The following is a 25,478-nucleotide window of genomic DNA, read 5'->3' as shown; positions in this document are numbered from 1 at the left end:
GAATAGAAGAAACAGTAGATATTTATTTAGTATATTAGGAAATCTCTGTGTGAATATATTCATGAGACTGGATGGGATATTGGCCTGTGTGTGACAAAGTTTAGGAGAAATGGCTCTGCCTTAACACCATGATGTTTAATTTAAGCCTTATCAATGTCAGGCTCCTAAAGTAGTGGAAAGAGGACAAAATAGTTCCTTTCCATAATAGAAGCTGCAAGACAGAGGTATGCACCCTCTGTCCAAAAAGAAACCGAACTTTTCGAAAATGGAAGGAACTAGTGGCGCCACCTGTTGTATCTTTTTTGTTTGTTGTCGAAAGCGGCAACCTTCATTAGTGTTGTGTCAACTGTTTATGACATTTGTTTCATTAGAAGCCGAGTTATAGCACCAAGAGTGACAGTGTGTTTTGACGAATGGTCGGAAAATGAGTTTCCAACAGAGAGCTGTGATTGACTTTTGTATTAAACTTGGTAAAAGTTTTACTGAAATGCATCAAATGTTTCAAAAAGCATATGGTGATGAATGCTTATCCCGTACTCAAGTTTACGAGTGGTTTAAGCGATTTCAAAGTGGTTGTGAGACGCTTGAGGACAATGAAAAGCCAGCCGTCCAAAAACTGCACTGAGCGAAGTTAACATCCAAAAAGTGCGTGATTTCATCAAAGAAAACTCGAAATCATCCGTGAGATTGATTGAAGATGAATTGGGGATTCCAAAATCAACTGTGCACAACTTTTGACCGAGAGTTTGGGCCTTTGTTAATTGAATTGCGATTTGTTCCTCACAAGTTGACCAACGACCAAAAAATGTATCAAATTGAACACTGCAAGGACCTCATTAAAACTGCTCTTAAGGACACAAACTTTCTTGAAACAATCGTTATTGGTGACAAAATGTGGTATTTTGAGTATGAGCCCGAAACAAAGTGCTGAGTGGAGACCACCAGAAGAGGGGTATCTGAAAAAAAGTCGCTTGGAGAAGTCAAAAGTAAAGACAATGCTGATTTGTTTCTACTATTCCAAGGGCATTATCCACAAAAAATTTGTTCTGCCTGGCCAAACGTCAATGGTAAGTTTTATCTTGAAGTTTTGAAGCGATTGATAGCGAGAATTCTTTGCTTATGGCATGGATATTGTGATGCAGGCAGCTGGTCACTTTTGCACGATATGCACCATCTTGTTGTTCGAACATTGTGAGACAGTTTTTGAGCAAAAAACCAAGTTTGTGTGTTGGATCACTTGCCATATTCACCTGATTTAGCACCCTGTGACTTGTTTCTCTTCCCCCAAATTCATTTGCCGATGAAAGGAAAGCGATACGACACCACTGAAAACGTTCAAGCAGTAGTAACCATGACCCTCGACAGTATCCCAAAAACCGATATAAAAAACTCATTTAAGGAATTAATTGACCGTGTCAAACGTTGTATCGAAGCTGAGGGAGAGTATATTGATTGAAATAAATGATTTGAATAATTATAATTGGCCTGTGTTTTATTTTATATCAAAAGTTCGGTTTCTTTTTGGACAGAGGGTGTATTACTAAATAACATGTACAGAACTTTGGTTCAGATCCTTTGGCATATATAATATTTTATGTTGTTGTGTGGAACATACATTGTTCAAAGTGAAGAAGGTTTGAAATCCATTAAAAAAAAAAACAGCACCTGAGCAACATTGAATACAAAGATAAAACTGGCCTCACTTCCCACGGATTTATGATTCTTGTGGATAATTCACATTATAACCACATGGCCAGCCTGGCTGGCCGAGTGGTTAGCGTAACCATTCCCCAGCCAAAAGGCTGCGGGTTCGAATCCCACCGTGGGCATGGATGTTTGTGATTGTCTGTGGAAATACTAGTGGTGGTGGTCGGCAATAGATGGTGTTGGTGTAGTTGCGGTCAGTTGGCAGATTGCGGAGACAGGGCTGTGGAGTAGATGCCCTCTCTCGATAAATCTTTGGACTCCCTGGAGGTGACATAATAATAATAATAATGTTATTTTTTTTTATAACTTTTTTTTTTTTTTGAATATCAGATCTGTTTGTATGCAAGTGCCTTTCTATTAGAGTTTTTGGGCTTTCATTCACTAAAAACAAAACAGAAAAGATTGTATTCATTTATAGTTAAAATGGCTTCATCAGTCTTCTACCACTCTATCTATAACTGGTTCCTTGTTGCTTGCCATCATATTTCTTGAGTACTGTGATTATCTGCTCATCTGCCACAGGATATATCTTGTTCTAGGTTATATAGGCTGTTTCCAGGACCAGGTTTCCTATTGCCGCAGATTGGATAATCTACGGCAATCTACGGCCTAAAGAGGAGGGAGGATTTACGGAGATAGTTCTAAATATTTTAAGAAGTTCGTATTGGTTGGAGGAGGTGGAGGGTTCCTCTCCATTTTGAAGGACACGCACTCTGCCCTTCAGGAGTTAGTTGTTAGAGAAGACTGACGGCATGGATGCATAGGCATGATGCTCAGGGCTCAACAAATTATGCAGAATCGTACTCACCACAAAAAGGGAGGTAAGCATCCAAGACCCCCCCCCCCCTTTATTTTTAATTGATATGGCCTACTTAATGACTTACTGAAGTCAGTAGGAGTTCCTTAAACTGATCAATGGTGCTGCATGATTTTGTTTAAACAGTTAATTTTTATTAAATAAAAATAATTTTGCCTTTACATTTGCTGATGTTATTAGTTTGCAAGAGATGATCAACTAAAGACTCAATTTTCCTGTTCTCTAGAAAAGAAGAAATATCGAAGAAACTTTCATGGACATATAAGGGCTTAATAAAAGTAGCTGAGGGATAACTGTATAGTGCTTGGCTGGAGGTGTAATGGGTTATGGGAAAAGAAAAGAATAAGTCAAAAGGTAAAGAATTGGGATAGGTGGTTGTAAGGTCAGTCAGGATAAAAAAATAATAATACATGTGAGGGGGAAAGTATGGGATCCATTTGCTCATTTTACATGTGTTATTTCATGAAAGCTTCAGAATTATACTGTTTTGATATTGGTAGCATATTATTGGTGGTGAACTCAGTTGTTTTCTGAAAACATTTGTTTCTACTTTTTTGTAGATTAATATAGTTTTTAACTGAGGCTTTTTTTATGTATTCTGTAGTCTCCTTTTGCTCTTGGAAAGTTGCATTATTTCTGATTTTCCAGATATGATATTTGAATTCTATTAGTTAGTAAAGTGGTTGAGTTTCTTTCCTCCTTTTTTCAGGTATATCCTTAAATATAATATTTGTTCTTTTTTTTCAGTGTGGGGATGTTGAATTTATTTCTAATATCAACCTAGATTTGGCTTACCACTGTGCATTCATAGAGCAGGTATTTTTTTGTTTCCTGCATAGAGCAGAAGGCACAATTTATACTGTCAGGTGTTTTGCATGTTGAAGTTTATTTGTTTTATATTAAATATATGAGTGAAACCCGTCAAGTGTTTTTAATCATTATTAACCATTAAAGTTGTTGAAAATGTAAGGAAGTACATAAAAAGGCAGCCATTGCTGCATTTGACCTTTAATATTATTTATTTATTTAGCAAAAAAGAGCTTCATCTATGAAACTAATATTCCTATAATATGAAAACACAAAGAAATAGTTCTCTTCTGATGGAAGTATGTGATGGTATACAAAATTGGGTGTTCTTGCAGTAATGCTATCTTATGATCCTCCTGGAAATCCAATGAATGAACATATGAGTAACATACAACAAAAATGTGCAGATCAGACAGGATTAACAACATATGCAGCCTTAAGGCACCCAGAGCACAACCATGACACAAAATTAATAATTGTTATGAAAAGAATCAGAGAATTGATTCAGTCACATCTGTGATGTAACCTACTTGGGTTACAAAACAATACACAGCTGGTCTTCAATAATCAGCTCATGACATGCACATCTATCTAATTCATAACAGTACTTCACAGTATAAATAACACCAAATAATGATTAATAAAAATAGTATGTGGTGAAAATAAATAATAAATATATTGGACTTAACTAATATTTTGCTGGATTTCCAGTCAGCATCTTCAGAGCAAAAATTACAAATGTTTCCAGTCAGCATCTTCAGAGCAAAAATTACAAATGTCGTAAACTCACAGCACTTAGATACTAGAAATCTGAATTACAATTTTTATCAGTCGAGACAGCTGTAGGTGTCCTCCCGCGATGAGTCTTCAGACTCCTTGGAGGTGTCAGGAATAATAATAATAATAATAATTTGAATTATAGAAACAGTTTAAATTATAACTGAAAAGGAACTAATGTTCCCAACAGGTTGTCTTCTAGGGGGTGGATAAAAAATGATGTTAATTCAGAGGAGCCAGGCTAAATATAGCCTTAGAATGACAGTCTTCCAGATCTTTGAGAAATGAAATGCATCTGTACTTGTGGTTGGGGAAGTGCTTCATATCTGATGCTGATTCTAAAATAGTCTCTCAGACTTATAGCAACTTCTTTGTAGCCTAGTTGTCTTCTTCCATTTAATCCTGTGTAAAGGAGTATCCAAAGAATGTTCTGACTTTCCGTATGATTACAGGCATAGTTTTAAAGTTCATGTTCTTCAAGATATATGCTAACAGATTTACCAGTCTATCCAAAGTAGGCTAACTGTAGCCACAGGAAACTTTATACACTGCAGAATTTGCCAGAAAGATGAAACTGATCCTTAGGAGAATGGGTAAAAGTTGCCAGTTGGATGTGTGATTTGAAAGAGGCATAGAATATAATCTCCATGAGAATTTTAGATATTTTTTTCTGATGTATCTTGAATATAAGAGATGGGAATTTTGTATATGTTGGTTGCAGGAGGGGTAGAGAAGGATATGCAATATTTTGTGTATTTTATAAGGGCTGTAGCCATTGAAAAAAAAAAAAAAAGTGCACTGTGAATGAAGATACTTAAGTTCAGTAGCAGCTGCTTCATCATTTAAACAAATAGCTCTGACTCTGTGGGTGAGGAATGGGATGTGATTGTTTATGTATATAATTGCTGATGTGATTACTTATTCACATAATTTCCAACATGTATGAGTTTCCTGTAAACAGAAAAGGATAAAGAACCATGTAATTAGTATTTTGGATGTTGGCAATTTAAGTGGACTAAAAATGTGTCTGATGTATCTAGTAGGCCATGAGATAGCAAACACATATCTACATAGCATAGCCTAACTGCTGGTTTGTGTGTGTGGCAGTGTTCGGTGCTTGATTTTCTAGAAATTTCGTATAGAATTGGTTGGGGGGAGCGAGAGAGGAAGAGGAGACATTAGTTTCTTTTCACTTACAATTTGAATTTTTTTTACTATCCAATTAAGTGCTATGGGGTTACCATATTTGTAACTTGTGCTCTGAAGATACTGGTTGAAAATACATCAGAATATTGGCAAGTTCAATAAATGAACTATTTATTTTCCTCCCATGTTGTTTATATCATGAAGCACTTTTATGAATAACCACTAACATCTTTTTAAAACAATGGCATCTTTGAAGCTGTTGATTGACAAAGTCTTTGACAAGTTGTATAAGCTAGAATATCTACAAGAAAAATTAAAAGTTTGACTACAGCAATGACAGTTTATTTTCTGTTAATCAGTATGATAAATAGTTGCTTATTATTATTGCTAATCAGAATGTAAAATATCTGCATATTGATGATTAAATGATTGTTGTTGTATTGCCTGGGAATCAATCAATTTATCGATTGATCGCGTGATGCCACTTTTAAAACACTTAAACATTCTGTATATTAATCTTGACCATTAATAATGGCAATAGAATTTTCAACATCAGTATGATTCTCATAATGCATCATCACAAGCTCATAATGCTAATTTATCAGTTTATCTTATGGAACCTCTATATCTCAATCATTAATGATGTTGCCTCTTTGGTTGGAAAAACATGGCTTTTTAGCGATGGTGAGTTAGCTGGTCTTATATGAAGGTGACAGGGTTTTTGATCTTACAAAACAGAACATACCAACTGGAGAACATACAGGTTCTCTATATATTCTCTGGCTAGTTGCAAAGACATTACAACTAGCAGTGATATGTTGGTTTAATAAAATGGTGCCTTATCTGCCCTTACAGCTGTTGTACCATCATACACTAAATAAATAAATAAATCAGTACTGTTATCCTTAGAATATTGAAAACTGACATGGTAAGAATCATCTTACCATGTCAGTTTAGAAATAGGTATACATTTTGTTTACCTATTTCTAATGTTTAGAAATAGGTATACATTTTGCTTATCTTTGTTCATTTGTTTTTTAATTTCTAGGAATTATATTGATTTTTGCTGGACAGGTAGTTAGTGCTGGCCAAATGGTCATTGAAGAGTTATATTTAAAGAACAAAGGATATCATCCTTTACAGGTAAAATTGGATATTTTATTTTTTGCATTGTCATTAAATATAAATAAAAAAGTAGAATAAGCATTAGTGAATGGCTCTTTTTTATGTTGAGCCCATACACAAAAGGTTAGTTGATCAACCTTTTGTGTATCAACAGTACATTAGTAATGTGTATGGGTAGTGAGTTGAGAAAGGAGGAACTTGTTTACATTTGATTTGAAACACTGTATATTGTATTCCTTCAGAAACAATTCAGAAACACAACAGGGATGAAGGAAGAGGAAATGAAACTTGTTCTGTTTGTTTCAAGGTGCACTGTGAAGGTGTTATAAAGAGATTTGATCTCTATTACTATTTGTTATAAAGAGGGGGATTATTTATTATCAATCCTCATTTGTTGTGAGATTTTCTCTCTAACGATTATTTCTATTTCTGAGTGTTTTTATTTATATGCACAAGGGTTCAATTTTGATTGATGCAATGACTTTTTACTGTTTCTTTCAGAACCCAAAAAATCACTGACTCAAGACCAAATACAAAATATACACATTTAATAAAACAAAAACAATATACACTTCAAATAAAATTACACAACTAACTACAAAATTAACTGGTTCCAAGGATTTTTAAAATAACTTACACTTTAGAGATCACCCATTCTCTGACTCATTCTATTACTGGTTTGTTTAACATATACTTAATCACGTCTACTAGACTAAACATCTTGTTTACACAATAACAGAATGTTCATAGTCAGTTTCTTTATTAAGGCCTTTTTCCGAAGATATAAGATTCTCTTCTTCTTTTTCCATAGAATCCTTTCTCGTCACCCTTATGTAGCGCACATTATTCCTTCTGACTCTGAAGTAAGTTATTCTGAATTCACCGAAGTATAAGTACTCTTACCTCATGCAGTTCAATTTTTGTTAATTTTTGTACCAGCACAAAAAGTTTCTTCTACCGCTTTATCTAAGTTGCTAAATTCCGTCTCCTTTTCCAGTAGAAATAACAGATAGATCCGGCATCCTTAAAATAGATTAAATTTTCAATCAGCGTTTCCTCGAACATTCCTATAGAACGTCAATTGCAATATTTTCTTTTATTTACCAATACTAATTTACAGTCTTAACTCCTCCACTTTAAAGGCTCACAATTCTACGATTCCTTTTTCGGAATCTTCTATTAATATGCCACTGACTGTCGCATAAAAACTTAATTTCCTAAGAACAAAATTTTGCCGGCCTGCATTCTTAAACTTCCATTAGCTCTCTCTCGTTTATCCTCCGTTATTTTGAATACTGAATGCCCTCTTGTTGTTTCCGTTATTACCTCGATACTGAATGCCCTCTTGTTGTTTCCGTTATTACCTCGATACTGAACGCTCTCCCTGTCAGCTGTCAATCACCCATCAAACTCCTCAGCGAGCATGCACACCCCATGAAACTGGCAAGCAAGAAGTTATGTAAAATGGCTGACGTGTTGTCTCCGTTAGCGTTATGAGAATGTCTTTACAAAACACAGCACTTAATAATTTTAAACCACAATAAAATTTCTGAAAGTAACACAACTATCCAAATCCAGTAAGTTCATAATTTTTTTTAAATGCTTCACATCTCATTTCAACAAAATAACATCAATAACGTGCACAACGCAAGTGCTGACAATACGTATTATGAAACCAAAACTAATAATGCACTAATATAAACAATTTGTAAAAATATTCAGAATTTCAAATTATGACTATTTTTACAAAGGGATGTTCAGCAGCAGCTGCATGTGTTCCAACGAACTTGGTACTAAGTGGGGGAATTATTGATGTTATTTCAGATGAGCATTTCCTACAGAAATATTTGTAGAATATACATATTGCAGAAACCAAATGTGTGTGCGAAAGTGGGGGGGAGTGAGTTTTTAAGAGTGGGTCATTAATAAATCTAATTGCTTTCCTCTGTATTGAGTCAAGCATTTTGAGGGAACTTTTAGGTCAATTTGTCATGCCTGTCAAGGATTTAGGCCTAGAGTGGCCTGTTCCAGCCTTAGAAGTCATCGTTGAATCTTTCAAGAGAACGTCCTGGTTTTCTTTTTCCTATTGGCTTGTACTTTAACGCTTGTTTTGGTAATCTTTCTGTTTTCATTCTTTCAACGTGTTCCATCCATTTATGTTTATATTTTTTAATTTTTTTCTATTACTGATTCCTGGTTTAATTCTTTCATAATTTCTTCATTTCTTTTGTGATTAAATAGAGTATACTTTGCAGTTTTTCTCATAAACTTCATTTCAGCTGTTATTTGGGTGCTGCTATAGAACAGGTGATGGAATAGATGGTGGAGATAGTATGCATAAACAAATTGATGAAATGAGTGGAAGGAGGGTAATTATTATGGGGGATATCAACTATGGTAACATTGATCGGAAGGAGGAGAGGACACATGTGAGGAAGGAAATGGATTTTATTTAATTATTAAGGGATAACTATCTGAGACAGCATGTAATTAAAAATACTAGGGGTGTGAGAGTGCTTGACCTGGTAATAGCATCTCAGAATTTGACTGTAATGAATATGACCATGTTGCCACCTATTGGTGAGAGTGATCATAAGGCCTTGACCTGGGAGGTGGCTAAAGGTATGGAATTTTCGATTAAGACAGGGTATATGTGGAATTACCGTGCTGGCAAGTATGACAAGCTTAGGAGATTGCTTGGATCAGTGCCATGGCATGTACAACTGCAAGGGCTGGATGTCGATAGAGCATGGGAAGTGGTCAAGGAGCATTTACAGGAGGTTATGGCTGATTGTATACCTAGGGTCCGAATAGTAAAACAAGTAGGGGTTAAATGGATGAATAACACCATTAAGCTTGAGCTGCAAAAAAAGAAACAACTGTGGAGGGAATTTAAAGAAAGAGGGTGACCTGCAGGCACACGAACGGTATAAAGCGCAGGCCAAAAGAGTAACGAGTGTGGTAAAAAAAAGCAAAAGCGGATTATGAAAGGAAACTAGCTATGCAAGCTAAAGAGAATCCCAAACAGTTCTTTCAGTATGCTACAAGCAACAAAAAAACTGTACATGGCAAAATGATTTTAAGGAATGATGATGGTAAGGAGGTCACTGAATCAGTCGATATAGTGGAGTTACTGAGCGAGCACTTTGCAAAAGTATATCATCCAGGTAGTGACATTGAAAAAATGAAGGAACCATTAGTTTATAAGGGAATTGTGATGAATGAAGTGGAGGTGAATAGTCTATTACAGAACCATAATGTGAATACATCTGTGGGATTGGATGGTATACCAGCACAGGTCTTGCGTGAAGCGGCTAAGGAATTATCAGGGCCCTTGACCATGTTGTTTAATCTGAGTCTCGGGTCTGGTTTGGTCCCACAGGTGTGGAAAAAGGATGAAATAGTTTTACTGCATAAAGGAGGATCCAAGACTACGGTTGCAAATTACCGACCGATCAGCATATCAGGAGTCGTTGTCAAGGTCTTGGAGAAAGTAGTCAAGGGAAAAATACAGAAATGGATTGATGAAAATGAGATACTGTATGGGGGACAGCATGGCTTTGTGAAGGGTAGATCATGCCTGAGTAACTTGCTCAAATTTAGTAACAAGGTGACGGCTGAACTGGATAAGGGATGGGTTTACAGTGATACTGCTGGACCTGGCAAAGACGTTTGAAAGGATACCACATGGAATTCTAATCCATAAACTACAACATATGGGAATGGGTATAGGGTTGGTGAGATGGATAAGTGGGTAGTTGATGGAGAAATATCAAAGAGTAGTTTATTCAGGAGTAGAGTCCAAAAGATGGCCTGTGACTAGTAGTGTGCCGCAGGATTCTGTTCTTGGACCACTGCTGTTTAATCTGTTCATTAACGATATATGGAAGGATCTAAGAGGAACAGTTAATTTGTTCGCTGATGATGCAAAGTTGGGTACGGCAATAGTGAATGCAGAAGATATTAAAATCTTGCAGGATGACTTGGATAGATTGGAGTTCTGGGCTAAGGAGAATGGATGTCAATTTAATGTGACAAAATGTAAGGTTATGCATTTTGGAGTGAAAAGATTAGCAGCAGTATACCACATTGGTGGAATTGTACTCCAGGAGATTGATGAGGCCAGAGACTTGGGAGTGTTGGTGGATAGGGAGATGAAGTTTAGGGGGCACATTGCAAAAGTAGCTAAATCAGCTCATCAATTCACTTGGTTGTTGAAAAATACCTTGACGAGCAGAGACAAGCAAGTTATTGTACCTCTGTACTGAGCCTTGATAAGACCTCATCTTGACTACTGTGTCCAGATTTGGTCACCTAGGTTCCTTCTTGATGGGGAGGAGGTGGAGAGGATCCAGAGGCGAGTGACTAAGATGATAGCGGGTCTATGGAATGAACCATATGAGAACAGGTTGAAGATTTGTGGGTTGCAGAAATTGGTTGATAGGAGGAAGAGGGGAGATATGATTGAGACATTCAAATTGTTAAAGGGTTTCTATAGGATTAATTCAGAGGATATTTTTGAGATCGGGACTGGTGGGAGAACTAGGGGACACCTATGGAAGCTGGGCAAAAGTGTGGTTAGCAGGGGTGTTAGAGCAGGGTTCTTTACTTTTAGAGTGGTAAATGAGTGTTATAAGCTGCCAGAGTCTGTTGTGGGTGCTATGACGGTGAGTGAGTTCAAGGCAAGGTATGATAGATACTGTGAGAATGTCTTATAGTTGTGTGGACATGATGTTTAGGGCCTCCCTCGATGAGTCTAAGGACTCCCTGGAGTCGCCCGTAATAATAATTAATCTTTGTTTGTCACCATACAATAGGACTGGTAGGGCTAATGTGTTGTATATGTTTAGTCTGGTTTGTTTTTGAAAGGTTTGATTTAAACATAGAGTTAATTACACCTGTTATTTTTAAATATTTTGCAATTTTTAGGTTTATATCTTTTTCATTATATCTATATGTAATCATAAATCCTAGTAATTAAATGAATTCACCTGTTCTAAAATCTTGTTATCTATTACTATTTTAGTTCTTACTGGATCTTGTCATTTAAAGGCCATAGTTTTTGATTTTTCTGTTGATATTATCATTCAATAATCTTTGGCTATCTCATTTAGATTTAAAATAGCTTTCTGTAAGTTATCTTCAGAATTTGTAATTATTATTTCGTCATTAGCAAACAGGAGAGTGTTTAAGTTCACTGTAGGAGAAAGTTTAATACCTTGATTAAAATTTTTATTCCATTTTATTATTATTTCATTTAGGTATATATTAAGTAGAGTTGCTGAGAAGGGACATCCTTGTCGTACTCCTTGGTTTATCTCTCTCGTATATGATAGTTCATGATTTAATCTTATTTGTATTTGATTATTTTCATATATACTTATGATAGCTTTTAGGATATTATTTGGTATTTGTCTTTCTTTCATCATCATCAAATTCCTGCCATGTACCCTCAAGGGGTGTACTACATGAAAACAATTACATCATTACTAACTTCCTATCTACAATTTTCCTCCAAATCAATCTGTTACTTGTCAAGACTCCAACATTATCAGATCTTATATTTCTATCATCTAAGGCACTTTGTACCGTATCAATCCACCTATATCTTGGTCTTCCTCTGGATCGTTTTGCTGCCAACCTGGCAGAGAACACTTGTTTTGCTAATCTTTCCTTGCCCATTCTGTTCAAGTGACCATACCACCTGAGATTAGCTCTGCTAACGCATTCCTGGATGCTGACAATGTCAAGTTCTTTCTGATATCCTCGTTTTTAATATGATATTGCCATTGATACCATCTATTCACGCCTCTAATCTTTCTCAGGACTCTCGTATCTGCGGTCTCTAGTCTTTGGTCAAGTGTTTTACTTCTGACCCAGCTCTCAGATACATAAGTTAAAACTGGTTTGAACACTGTCTTGTATACAGCTAATTTAGTGTTCCGACTAATTTCTCTCTTATTCCATATGAATTTATTCAGTTGACTTCCCACCATACCACCTTTGCTGATTCTGTTGTCTATTTCTATATTTAATTTACCATCTTCACTAAATATTGCCTAAGTAGCTGAAATGTTTTAATTGTTCCACAGGTTCTCCATTCACAACACAGTTGACATTTTCAATGATTCTGCCTATTTTCATTGTCTTTATCTTTTTATTGCTGACCTTCATACCATATCTATTACAACAGTTATTCAATTTAGTCAGAGAATCTTGCATACTTGTAGCAGATTTATTTAGAAGTATAACATTGTCCGCATAAAGCAAAGAGCTGACATTAACATCTCCAATTTTGATATCATGTTTAATACCACTTTCCTTCATAATGTGATCCATATAGATAATGAATAACAGAGGGGATAATGTACATCCTTGTCTCACACCAGATTTAACATTAAACCACCTTCCTGTACTTCGTTCAGTTATAACTGCTGATTTACAACTCAAATAAAGACTAAGTATTGCTAGATATAATGGTCCATTGACACCATATAACTGTAGTGTATTGAATAGCTTCTCTCTTGGCACCTTGTCATATGCGTTTTCCAAATCGACAAAACATAAATACAGATCTTTGTTATATTCCCATGCTTTCTCGACTATTTGTCATAAAGTGAAGATCTGAACTTGACAGCCTCTATTTGGCCTGAATCCAGCTTGTTCTTCACCAAGCTTTTCTTCCACAATTCTTCTCAACCGTTTCTCAAGTATACTTGCATAGATCTCGCGAGGAACACTCAGTTGGGAAATACCTCTGTAATTCTCACATTCAGTTTTATTTCCTTTTTTAAATATGGGTACTATGAGATCTCTACTCCAATCATCGGGAATTCGTCCCTCTGTTCAGGCTTTCTGAACTATGCAGTGCAGCCCCTGTAAGACTCTTATACCACCACACTTCAGCATTTCTGGTCGAATATCATCTACTCCTGCTGCCTTTCCACATTTCAAGCCTTTGATGGCTTTTTCTACTTCAAGTATGGATATGTATTCCTGACTGCATGCCTGGTGAGTGTTTTTTACCACTGTGCTGTCATCACTGCTTGTTTCATTTAGCAGTTTTTCAAAGTAATTACTCCATACTCAAAGGATATCTTTTTCTCTGGTTTTCATGTCACCTTTATCATCTCTAACTCTTTTTACAGCATTCTTTCCTCCATTCCTATGCTTCTTCAACAACCTCCAGAATATTTTGCTGCCTTCTTGTTTTTATTTTCTATATTCTGATATTTATTTTCTATATTCTTGCCAAAGTCCTCCCATTACTTTTGTTTAGCTAAATTTAAATTTGTTCCATGATTCTCTATGTCTTTTTCTGACTTCTCTTTTAGATATGTCTCTTATTCTTTTACTGTTATTTTAATGGCTAATCTAGCCTACTTTTGTTTAGGAGTGCCCCTGTTTTTACTATGTCATTTGTCTCTGTATTCTCTGAGAGCACAAGCTGACTCATTTTCCAGGAGCATTTGATATGCTTTCTTCTTTTCCTTCACTGCCTGTTTAACTTCCTGTGTCCACCATGGAGTTCTAATTTTTCTATCCTTGCAGACAACTTCACCACATGCCTCTCTAGCTGAATCAATCAGGGCTTTCTTCACAGCAATTTTTTCTTCAATAATCTTCGTGTATTTTAGTCTACAGTTCACATCTGAGAGCTGCTCAATTTTTATTCGCTTTAAAACTTTCTTACATATTATTCTTTTCAATATAACATTCAATTTTATCCTGCTCAAGACTAAATAGTGATCACTTCCAATTTCAAATCCTCTGTACACTCTGGTGTCCTGCACCATGGAGAAAACATCACTATCAACAATAACATAGTCAATGAGACTTTTCTTATTCCTTGCCTCTTCTCACTTCTTTTAAGTTTATCAAATGCTTTTTCAAAATCAATAAATGTAATACCTGCTTCTAAATTGTATTTTCTTCCTTTCTCTATTATTAATTTTAGGCAAAAGTCCAGGTCTGTACATGATCGTCTATTTCTAAATCCATTCTGTACTTCTAAAATAAGGTTTTCAGAATATTTTATTAGTTTATTTAAAATTCTGCTATATATTTTGTAACAGGAATTTGGTATACTTATATCTCTGTAGTTTTTTTAGGGTCATCTCTGCTACCTTTTTTTATAGTTAGTAATCACAATTGCTTTTTTCAATTCTGTTGGGGGAGGAGGGGGTTACCAGTTGAATAGATTTTATTTAAAAATAATAGGAGCCTTTCTTTGAAGCTTGTTCCTGCATATATAGTTCTGTACCTAGCTTATCTTCTCCAGGTGACTTTCTGTTTCTTGTTTCTTTCTGGCTGATTTCTAATTCTTCTTTAGTTATTTCCTTTTCATTTTCATTAAATGTTTGCCAGTTATCTTTTTTAAAATATTTATCTTTCCACAATTCTGTATAGAAATTTAGAAATTCTTCTAATTTCAATTCGGTGTTTAATTTTATGTTTTCTTTAGTATCTGTATTTAAGTGTTTCAAAATCTTATATACATTGGGTCTTATTTTATATAAATCATGTTCTAAATTAGAAGCAAATTTGTTCCATGACTCTCTATGTCTTTTTCTGACTTCTCTTTTAGCTATGTCTCTTATTCTTTTACTGTTATTTTAATGGCTAATCTAGCCTACTTTTGTTTATAAGTGCCCCTGTTTTTACTATGTCATTGGCTCTGTACCCACAAAAATCTAGGGCATTACTGAAGTGTTATAGAACTAATATATGAAGAATAAAAAATATAGGAGAAATTTTGGAATACCTTTTTGGATGTTGTTTTCTGTCTCCTTATTCCGGTGATGTGCATTCATATGCTGTTAAAGGAAGGGGAGGGGAAGTGGGGGTAAAGCAATGTGGGGAAATTATTTGAAAAAAATCTGGGTTTTTGATATATGTATATTATTATTATTAATAATTGAATGATTACGCCAGATTGATTACATCCTGGCTCTCCAGTGGTGGAACACAAGCATCTCTGATGTGCATACTTGTCCTGGAGCAGATTGTGGTACAGACCATCAGCTGGTAAGAGCCAAAGTAAGACTAAGACTCTGAAAACGTCCAGGTCAGGCACATTCCACTAGATTGAATGTTAGAGTAATTCCTAGTGTATTCCCAGAAGAAACATCAACTCGGCTGGATGATTTTTTGGAGACCAATGAGGAAATCTCACCAGAAATGCTTTGGGAAGGAGTCAAGACGATAATACAGGAATCAGATTCAACATGGGAACTAATCAAAAGAAGGCGGTTGGAAAAACAAAGAGACACAGCGACCAAAGAATACATGAGATTACATTGAGAAATCAGAAGACCCATCAAGCAGGACAAGGAAAAGTTCTATACTAATAAATGTGAAGAAATAGAGTTCCAGATGAAAAGGCATAATTATAAAAGGATGTTTTATTTGGTTTGTGACTTGAAGCACAAGTTTAAGCCTAAATTGAGTGGATAAAGAAAATGTGGAATCCTCCCACCAAGAAAATTTTGATTTGGAACCTCCTCCTCTTAGGCACGAAGTTGAAAGAGCAGTTAAGCAGCTCAACAGCAATAAGGCCCCAGGTGCAGATGAAATCCCAGCAGAGTTAATTAAGGCCACAGGGGATGGAGGGATAAGAGTGTTTCATAGATTGATTACAAGGAATATGGGAGACAGGATCATGGCCTAGAGACTGGAAGAAGTCAGTTTTCATACCACTACACAAGAAAGGTGATAAGAAGGCATGCAAGAATTATAGAACTATTAGTTTGATATCTCATGCAAGCAAAATTTTATTAAAGATCATGCTAAATAGGATTGAGGCCAAAGTTGAGGCAGAGATGCCCGAGGAACAAGCAGGTCTTAGGAAAGGTAGGGGCACCAGAGAGATCAGATCCTTTGCCTTAGACAGATCATAGAAAAATATAAAGAATTCAGACTCCCTCTAGTAATGTGTTTCTTAGACTACTCTAAAGCTTTTGTCTGTGTTGAGCATGTGAAACTGTGGGAAGTAATGAAAATAATGGGTTTTCCTCAACACACTATCAGGTTGATAGCCAACTTGTATAAGGAGCAAGAAGCCACAGTAAGAACAGGTGTTGGATTGACTGACTGGCTTCAAGTTGGAAAAGGAGTTAGACAAGGATGTTTACTTTCTCCTCACTTGTTTAGTATATATGCAGAGGACATCGTGCGTGAAGCATTGGATGAGCTCAGGACAGGAATTACGATAGGAGGTAGATTGATCAGTAATCTGAGGTACGCTGATGATACAGTACTCCTTTGTAATGACATGGAAGAACTAGGACTAATTCTTGACAAAGTTAACAAGATCAGTAATAACAGAGGACTTCAACTCAATTCTAGCAAGACAAAGATCATGGTTCTCAAAGGAAAAACAAACAGAGAAGCTCTTGAGAAACAAGTGTATCTTAATGGAGAAAGAATTGAGGAAGTCAGCAAGTTTGAGTACCTGGGATCCATTATTAATGTGAAGAATTGCTGTTCAGAAGATGTCAGAAAAAGGTTAGGAATGGCTAAAACAACAGTCAGAGGAAGGGTGGATCTATCTCCATGGGAACAAAGTTGAGGATTTTAGTTGTTTTTCCAACAGCGACTTATGGATGCGAGACTTAGAACCTAAAGAAGTCAGATAAGAAACGGATATCTGCTTTTGAGATGTGGTGTTACAGAAGGCTGTTGAGGATATCATATACTGAAAGGCGTACGAATGAATGGGTGTTAGAAAAGATCAGCAGAACTTTAAGGCTTCTTAAGGATATTGACAGAAGAAAGTTAAAATATTTTGGACACATAGAAAGGATGAAAGGGGGACTTCTCAGAACAGTAATAGAAGGTAAAGTTCCTGGAAAAAGAGGCAGGGGTAGACCATCGATGAGATGGATGGATGCATGTGTGGAGTGACTGATCTTCAGAGAGTTGAGGCTGCCAGAAAAGCAAACAACAGGACTACATGGCGAGGCCTGGTGTGGAACATCATCGAGCATCGGAGTGACCATACGGCATCTGTAGATGCCCAGTGAACATAGAGAGAGAGAGTGTGTTTTGGGAGAGGGGGTGAGAGAAGGCTCTGAAGATACAAATTATTTCTTTTTTGGGGGGGGGGATTTAAGGGGAAAAGTCAGGGGTGGGAGTTATGGCGTGTAAGCTGTCTTTAGAATTCGTGGGAGAAATGGTTGCTATGTCATGTCGGTTAGGTGTTTCTATCTTTGGTGTGCTTGTGTTGTCTCCTGTTGGTTGGAGTTGTGAGCTAATTTTTATGTTGTGGAGCTTCCAACTCTCTGAGATTATTCTTTTATATTCTATTTCATCTTTTAATCTTTTACAGCTTAACCATTTATGATAGGCTTCGTTTTTCATTTTGATTATTTCTTTGATTCTTCAGTTTTTTCTTTCATTGAATTTTTTGGTCTTTCATATGCTGCTGCATTTAGTATCATTTTTATATTAAGCCATTCTATTTCTATTTCTTCATTTTGTTTTATTTTATCTAAATATTGGTTAATTCTTTGTTCATATAGCCATTGTATATTTGTGCCATTTAATAATCTAGTTTTATAAGCAAATGTTTTAAATTTTCTTTCTGTTCTTGTTGTTGTAGCCATTTAGGTGGTAATCTTAATTTTATTTTAACAAGGAAATGGTCACTACTTATTTCATATTCTCTGTGAACTCTAACATCTAAAGAGAACTTTGATGTCTTTTCAGTTAAAATAAAATAATCTAATATTGATTTCCATCCTCTTGCTGCCCAAGTATATTTATGTATGTCTTTATGTTTATAGAAAGAATTCATTATTTTTAGCTTATGATAAACTACAAAGTTGATCAATTTTTTACCATTTCTGTTTAGAGTATGTTCTCCATATGTTCCTTATTATCAATTTTTGTGTTTCCAATTCTCGCATTTAATTCTCCTGCTAATATTACATAATCATTTTTATTTATTTTATTATATATATTTTGTAACTGATTATAAAATTCATTATTATCCTATTTTCTTCCTTCTTCTGGGGCATATAAACCAATTATTGTTAAATAACCTCTATCTGTTTTTATTCTAGCTTCTATTATTCTTTCATTCCATAATTTATAATGTTTTAACTGTTTTGAAAGGGAGTTATGAATCCAAATCATAGCTCCTGCTTGTGCTCTTTAGTTTCTGTCAACTCCACTATATATCACATTAAAATTTTCGGTTCTCATGGTTCCTTTTAATTTCTTTTTTGTTTCAGTGATTACTGCTATTTGAAAATTTCTTTCATTTAATAGTTGGTCTAATTCTATTTCTTTATATGCTATTCCTCTTACGTTCCAGTTTGCTATATGTATTATATTTTATCGTTTCCATTTTTGTTTTACCTTTTCCATTCCAAGGTCATTTTCCATAGATTCATTATTACCTTATTCTGTAGGCTTAAAAGTAGAATAATGTTCTCCATGTCAGGTGACTAGCCTGGCGATGGATAGTCCAGTGGTAGGGCTGCTACCTTAAAGCTTCTGAAGTAGCCTTCCAAAATTTAAACTCATAGAAGGAATGGGGTATATTGAAGGGGAAAGAGTAAATTATAGTAGAAATATAGTAGATATTATATATATATTATATATATATATATTTTATAAATAGTAGGAAAGATTAAAGTGAGTGGATCTTCCTCAAAGTAGAGGAAGAAGAGGACAGATCCAGCTTAGGGGACTATGGGAGTGCCACTTCCCTTACAATCAAGATGATTGCCCCTGTTGGTCCACAAGTCCTTATTCGGTATATTCAGACCACCCCCATTTTAAATAAATAATACAATAATACAGTTTAAATAATACAGTAATAATAAGCAAAATACTGAAATATTGTCAATAATGTTAGGGAAGCAAGTGATAAAAATACTGAATACTTATTATGTAAGCATTATATGAGAATTTCAGATATTTCAAGAATTTTCGAATAATTTTAAAAATTTGTTTATATTTACAATGGACAGTAAAGTAAGATACGATATTTCTTTCATAATAGATTATTACTGATGTTTTACTTAATGGTAATTACAAAAATAGTTACAGAGTGAGACATTTGTCAGTAATAAATTCTGCTTTATATTCAAAACACGGAACTGATGGGTTTAACAAATGTGAGAGGATTCGTTAATTCCACCATTTCCATATTGAGTCAGTCATTTTGTCTGAGCTTTTAGGGACCCCATATGTGAGAGCAGTATTCAGTGATTCAGTAGTAAGTGGTTCAGGGATGTCTTGAGTGAAGGAGAAATCCTAGTTTTTTTGAAGCTGAGGATGCAATTGTTGTGATGTGTTTATGCCAGGAGAGGTTTAATGTCAGGGTAATTCCAAGAAGAGAAATCTGAAATTGTCTGGAAATTTGGGTATGTCAAAAAGAATAGTGGGGAAAAAATAGTTCTTTTTTATGAGAAATAAGACAGAACTGGGTTTATTAGCATTGAAATTGATGACGTTATCTGAACCCCATTGGAGAATGGCTCGGAGATCAGAATTGAAGACAGTGGTGATTTTTATTCTATAGGTTGAGGTGAGTTGTTAGGGTAAGGGTTTATCAAATGAAAGGGAGGAGTGTAATGTGCTGTTGTCTGCAAAACTGTGTATTGGGTTGGAGGTCAACTGAAGTAGGTCATTGATATATAGCAGGAAGAGGGTTGGTGAGAGGACAAAACGTTGTGGAACCCCGGCATTAGTTAAATGGTGAGAGGATAAGGAACCATCCACCATCACACACAGTGTTTGTCCAGACAGAAAGCTGGCAATCCAACTAACTGGGACTGACCAAGTGATGATAGTTTGCTTAGTAAACCTTTGTGCTGGACCCCATGAAAATCTTTGGAGATATCAAGTGCAACTACTTGAGATTTGCCAAACTTCTCCATGGCATTTGTCTAGAGATGGGTGACATATGTGAGCAGATCTCCTGTTGATCGGCAGTAACAGAATCCATACTGACAGTCGTTTATTAGGTGGGTGCGTTCAAGGTAGTGTAGGAGTTGTGAATCGATGATTTTTTCTATTACTTTAGACAGAACTAGATATCAGTGAAGTAAGAGAGTATATATAGTCGACATAGGATAGGAGTTAGTTCTGGTGCACAAACTTTCAGAACAATTGGAGAAATGCCATTAAGGCCAGGAGACTTTTTTGTGTCTAATTTGGACAATATTTTTCTGATCTCTTCCTGGCAAAAGGATGTAGGGGGTATTGTATGTTGGGCATCTGGAATGGTTGGGAGGCATTTACCATTGTCAGTTATGCATGTATTGGATGCAAAGTGTGAAGCCAGAAGATTGGCTTTTTTTTTGTGGGTGATGATGCAGTAGAGCCATCTGCGTATGATAGATGTGGGAATAGTGTTGGGTAGAAGTTACGACTCGTTGCTTTGGCGAGAAACCAAAAGGCTTGGCTGTCGTTTGGACAGGCTGCTAGTTTCCTGCTTTTTGCTCTTTCAAACTCTGTTTTGAAAGCATTGATTGTTTTTTTGCATCTATTCTTCAGTATAAGCTCTAAAGGAAGATGGGAGTTCTTGATTTGAGCCAGTTACGGTATTTTGGTTTTTCATTTGTACAGCCTTGGTACATCTTTTGGAGAACCAGGATTTAGTTAGGGAATGGCAGTTCAGGGTAGTGTGGGGAATGTATGTTTCCATGCCAGTGAGGATTACTTTGGTGATAAGTTTGGTGCATATGTTTGGGTTGGAAGGCTGAAAGCAATAGTCCAACCATGGGAGTGTGGCATAGGAGTTTTGGAGGCTGTTTTCTACTTGGCACTGTTATAATGCCAAACTACTCTTGTATGGGAGTGGCTGTATAAGTGTTGTAGCATTGGGGAGAAGATGAGCAGATTGTGGTCAGAATTACCTAGGGGGCTCACTACTTTCACTGTGTATTTGGAAGGGTCATTGTTGAGGAAGAAATCTAGCGTTTTTGGGGAGTGATTCAAGTTATATGGCATCTGAACAAATTGTGTAAGGTCTTTAGTGATGGCAAATGTTTCGGCATCTCTGCCTGCAAGATCTGTACAACTGGAGGAGGAAAGCCAGCTGGTGATATTAAATTCTTCTAGGAGGATAATTTTGCTGTTGGGAAAATGAGGTTGGAGAAAATCAGTTTTTAAGGAGAGGAAATTAAACAGCTCAGAATGGTTGGTTGCGTTGGGGGAGTGATAGAGACAGCAAATAAATCTGACTGAGTAGGGAAGGGAATATTTTCAACCAAAGAAGGTCAAAGTTGGACAATTCTAGGTTGGGTGCTCTCTGGCAAGGTATGTCATAGCAGATGTATGCACAGACACCACCCTTGGGGTCGAAAGGAATTAAAGATTGTGTAGTTTGGAAGATTGAGATAAATAGTGCTGGGGAGAGGTGAGATTTAAGTTTCTGCCAGAAAGAGTAGATAGGGTTTGGTGATGATCACTATTAAGGTTGGAGTTTAGGTCATGTATGTTGGTGAAGTGGATATGCAAGGTTCTGTGAATCATATATTTGACTGCAAGTGTCTTGCACATTTCCTATGAAGTGCCTGCATACTGGTTTCCATGGTGACTACTAGTGACATCACTTGATTTTTGCACCAATTTAACTTGCTTGTAGTCAATGATTCAACTGGTGTCTTTATTTTGATGGGTTTTTTTTCAAGTTCTCTTTGAAGATGGCATCTCCTTGTTCCCTCTGTGCAAATGTTAGGTCTGGTTGAGCATGTATGCGCAATTGGGTTAAAGTATCTTTGAACTTGTTATTGATTTAGATGTGCTTGTCGTAGTGTCACAAGTCACTTTTACGAGGCATGGAGAGTTTGTTCAGTCCTTTCTTTTATTTATGGGCTCGAAACGATTGCACCTGATGATATTTTTAGAATCGATGTTGTATTCTTCTGCTAAGTTGTTGATGTCTTCTTTTAATGATTTTCTGTTTTCCGGTGGAAAGTTCAAATTTGTTGAATTTTTATTGAAAGTTCAAAAAAAAGTTGATTTTTTTTTTTGTTTTTGGCCTCCATCGAGTCGTATACCGTTGATGCAATTAGGTCGCATGGTTCATTCGCGGGCAAAGGTGAACTTATGTTGCAATGCTGGTTATCAATTTGTTCAAGCTTAGCTTCCACTGCTCGTATTTTGGAAGAAAAAGTTTCGTTCACAGCATTGATGTGCTGTTCGAGGTTTTCGACTTTTTACCTATGTTCAGGAGTTGTTTTATATAAGGGGGGGGCACAGCAAATAGAAAAAACAGCTAGTTGAGGTTGATAAATAGCTTGTACACAGAGTCATCTATTTTGGCACAGGAAGCGTGTAGCCAGACAACAGAACTTGCAGAATATACCCTTTTTTTTTTTTTTAATCTGTGACACCAGTTTTACAGCTGATCACTGATCACCAGCACTATGCTGGCAAGACGCGGGGTGCTCGTTTGTCATTGGCTTTTATTGCCACCATCTTTGCTTCATACGGTAGGCATAGCCAGCACTTACATGTGGCTGATTTAGAACAGGATAGATAGCTAATTTAATGCACTATAAGTACTTACAGGTTGTGCAGAAGTAATCCACTGTTAAGATTTCCGTTTAATGATTAATTTCGATGAAAAACACTCACGATAATGATAAAAATGTGCGAGTACAAGTTTAGAGTAGCTTATTCACTGATGCTGCTTGGCGGTTGCATGATTTTTCTAGTGAATGAATATGTCTAGTTAATGAATTCATTATTATTTCTGTTCTATATCCTTAGAGATTACCTAATTATTATGATTGCCTAATACAATATTTTATGACTAACTTTTGTGAATGACTTTCTTCCATATTGGTTTCTTGTTTGTTAGGTCTTTGATTTGATCAGTCTTATAATTTGATCTTCTAAGGGCACTCCTAAGTGCATAAATATACCTATATCTTGTTCCTCCTCTGCATCTTTATCCTTGAATTTTTGTTTTAAATATTTGTTTGATTTAAACTTAAACATTTAACTGTTTATTAATCTTGACTATTAATAATGGCAACTGTATAAAATTTTCATTATCAGTATGATGTCATGATGCCATCTGTTCCTCCCCCACCCTCCTATTTTTCTTATCAATTATCATATCAGTGTGTGTGGGCAGCTGTTATATTTCAACTCTCATACTTGTTAGTTAAAATTGGTTTGAATGTGCTGTCTTGTATGCTACGATCTTGATTTCTCTCTTGTTCCATATAAATTTATCACACTGGCTCACCACACCTGCCTTATTCTATTATTTATTTCTTCGTTTGTTTGTTATATTCATTAAAACTTTTGATTGAATAGCTAAAATGTAACTTATACTGTTCTACAAGTTCATTATTAAGAATGAAGTTCTTGTTTTCTGTTTTCTATTTTTATATATTTAGTATTTTTATTATGATACAGAATTTGACATAGCAGTTATTCAGTTTGGTTAAAGATCATTGAAGACTTGCAAAAGAATTATTTCAGAGAATAACGTTATCTGCGTAGAGTTGACTTAACATCAGTTTTAGTATCACTTTCTTTTATAATGTGGTCCATCATCATTGTTTTCTAGTACATTACCCCTGAAGAGTTGCATAAGATATTTTGCTAATCCAGCACAGGTGGTATTTCATAACCATTTTTTTATCCATATTCATGTACATCCTACAATTCTGTCGGTTTTCAATTAATTACAGCAGTTCATCACTCTATTTCCATTCACATGATATAGATTTTATGATTTTTTTTTCTTACTATTTATTATTATTATTATGTGCTTTTCAAGATCAACAAAACTTAATACACATCCTTATTATAGTCCCATAATTATGTAAAAATTTGGTATTAAAAAACCTGTTTGGCGTAACCTCAACTTTTGTCGTCTTCAGTTTTTCCCTTCATTAATTCCCCCTCCCCCAAGTATGTTCACTTAAATCTTTCCTAGAAAGTAAGGAAATTGCACATTCAGTGGAATTTCCTATAATTATCACATTTAGTTTATTTCCCCTTTTTTATATAAATTGGTACAGTGAGACCTCTACTCCAATTTTTCTTGTTTTAGAAGAAAAACAAGTATGAGCTAAGTAATTATATTTTAATGGCCGTTATTGAGAGCGAAAGAAACTACACTTTATAAACTGTTACAGCAATACCATGAATTTAAACTAATATTATTTTAGCATTTTCTTTGTCTCTCACTCAATCTCTTAAGTTATTATAATAATAATATCTCAGATCCAACTCTGTGATATTAACTAAAAAGTTAATTAACCACTCAGGTACATACAACTCTGGTATATAAGAACTAGAGAAGACATACATTCCAACATAAAGATTGACACAAATTTACATGGGGAGATAGTAGAAGACACATGGAATAAGAAAAATCTCATTGACTATATTTAGTGAACACCATTTAGTTTTGAAAAGAATAAAATTGAACATCATATTGAAAAGAAGAAAAAAAAAGGAAGTTTTTTTTTAAAAAAATTCAAATTTGAACAGCTTTCAGAGGTGATGGAGGAAAAATGAAGGATTTTTTGTTTTGATTTTTTTGATTCAATGTTTTGATTCTGCAGAGCAAAGGCTTTTGTCTCCAGCATCTATGTTACCCTTCACTTTTGACTTTTGATGCTGTTCTGTTGTTTGATGTGTTTTGGTGCTGTTTTTGCACACTACTTTAAATTAACAATATCTACAAATATATTATTAAATGCACTATATATAATAATTAAAGTAATTGACATAAGAAAACATTCAGTCATTAAAAAAAAAAAAATCACTTATCTTATTCAAGTATGAAACCATTGTTGCTCATTGCAGCCTCAGTCAAACCATCTTCCTGTCTATTCTTTTATTGGATTTATATTACCTCATTTCTTGTCATCTCTGGATATCTTCATTTTCTATCTAAGTTGTTCCTCTGGCATATGTATTTTCCAGTTGATGGATGTTCTTTTTTTTTTGAATCATCATTGGTTTGACAGTTAACTTATATATTGAAGCTTTCATTCCAGTAAGTTGATTTCAAAATTTTTTAAAGAGATATCCCTTTTTGTAAAAAGAAATCCTTGTTCTTAGCATGTATTTTATTCTAGTAAAACTAAGATGTTCTTAAACGTTTTTG

At 35.4% G+C, this 25,478-nt stretch overlaps 1 protein-coding gene across 1 annotated transcript in view; it reads left to right on the top strand.

Moving 5' to 3' along the window:
• LOC150101341 (solute carrier family 35 member F6-like) overlaps positions 1-25,478 on the top strand; it is a 243,151-nt gene that overhangs the window by 129,230 nt on the left and 88,443 nt on the right. The window contains exon 8 of the mRNA XM_090400695.1: positions 6,303-6,397. Within this exon, the coding sequence (XP_090256821.1) occupies positions 6,303-6,397 (95 nt within the window). The remainder of the gene's footprint in view (positions 1-6,302; positions 6,398-25,478) is intronic.

The sequence above is a fragment of the Typopeltis vanoorti genome, chromosome 11 (genome assembly GCF_054136105.1).
Source record: "Typopeltis vanoorti isolate ZY-2024b chromosome 11, IOZ_Tvanoo_1.0, whole genome shotgun sequence".
NCBI lineage: Eukaryota > Metazoa > Arthropoda > Arachnida > Uropygi > Thelyphonidae > Typopeltis > Typopeltis vanoorti.
This window is presented reverse-complemented; position numbering and strand designations above follow the sequence as displayed.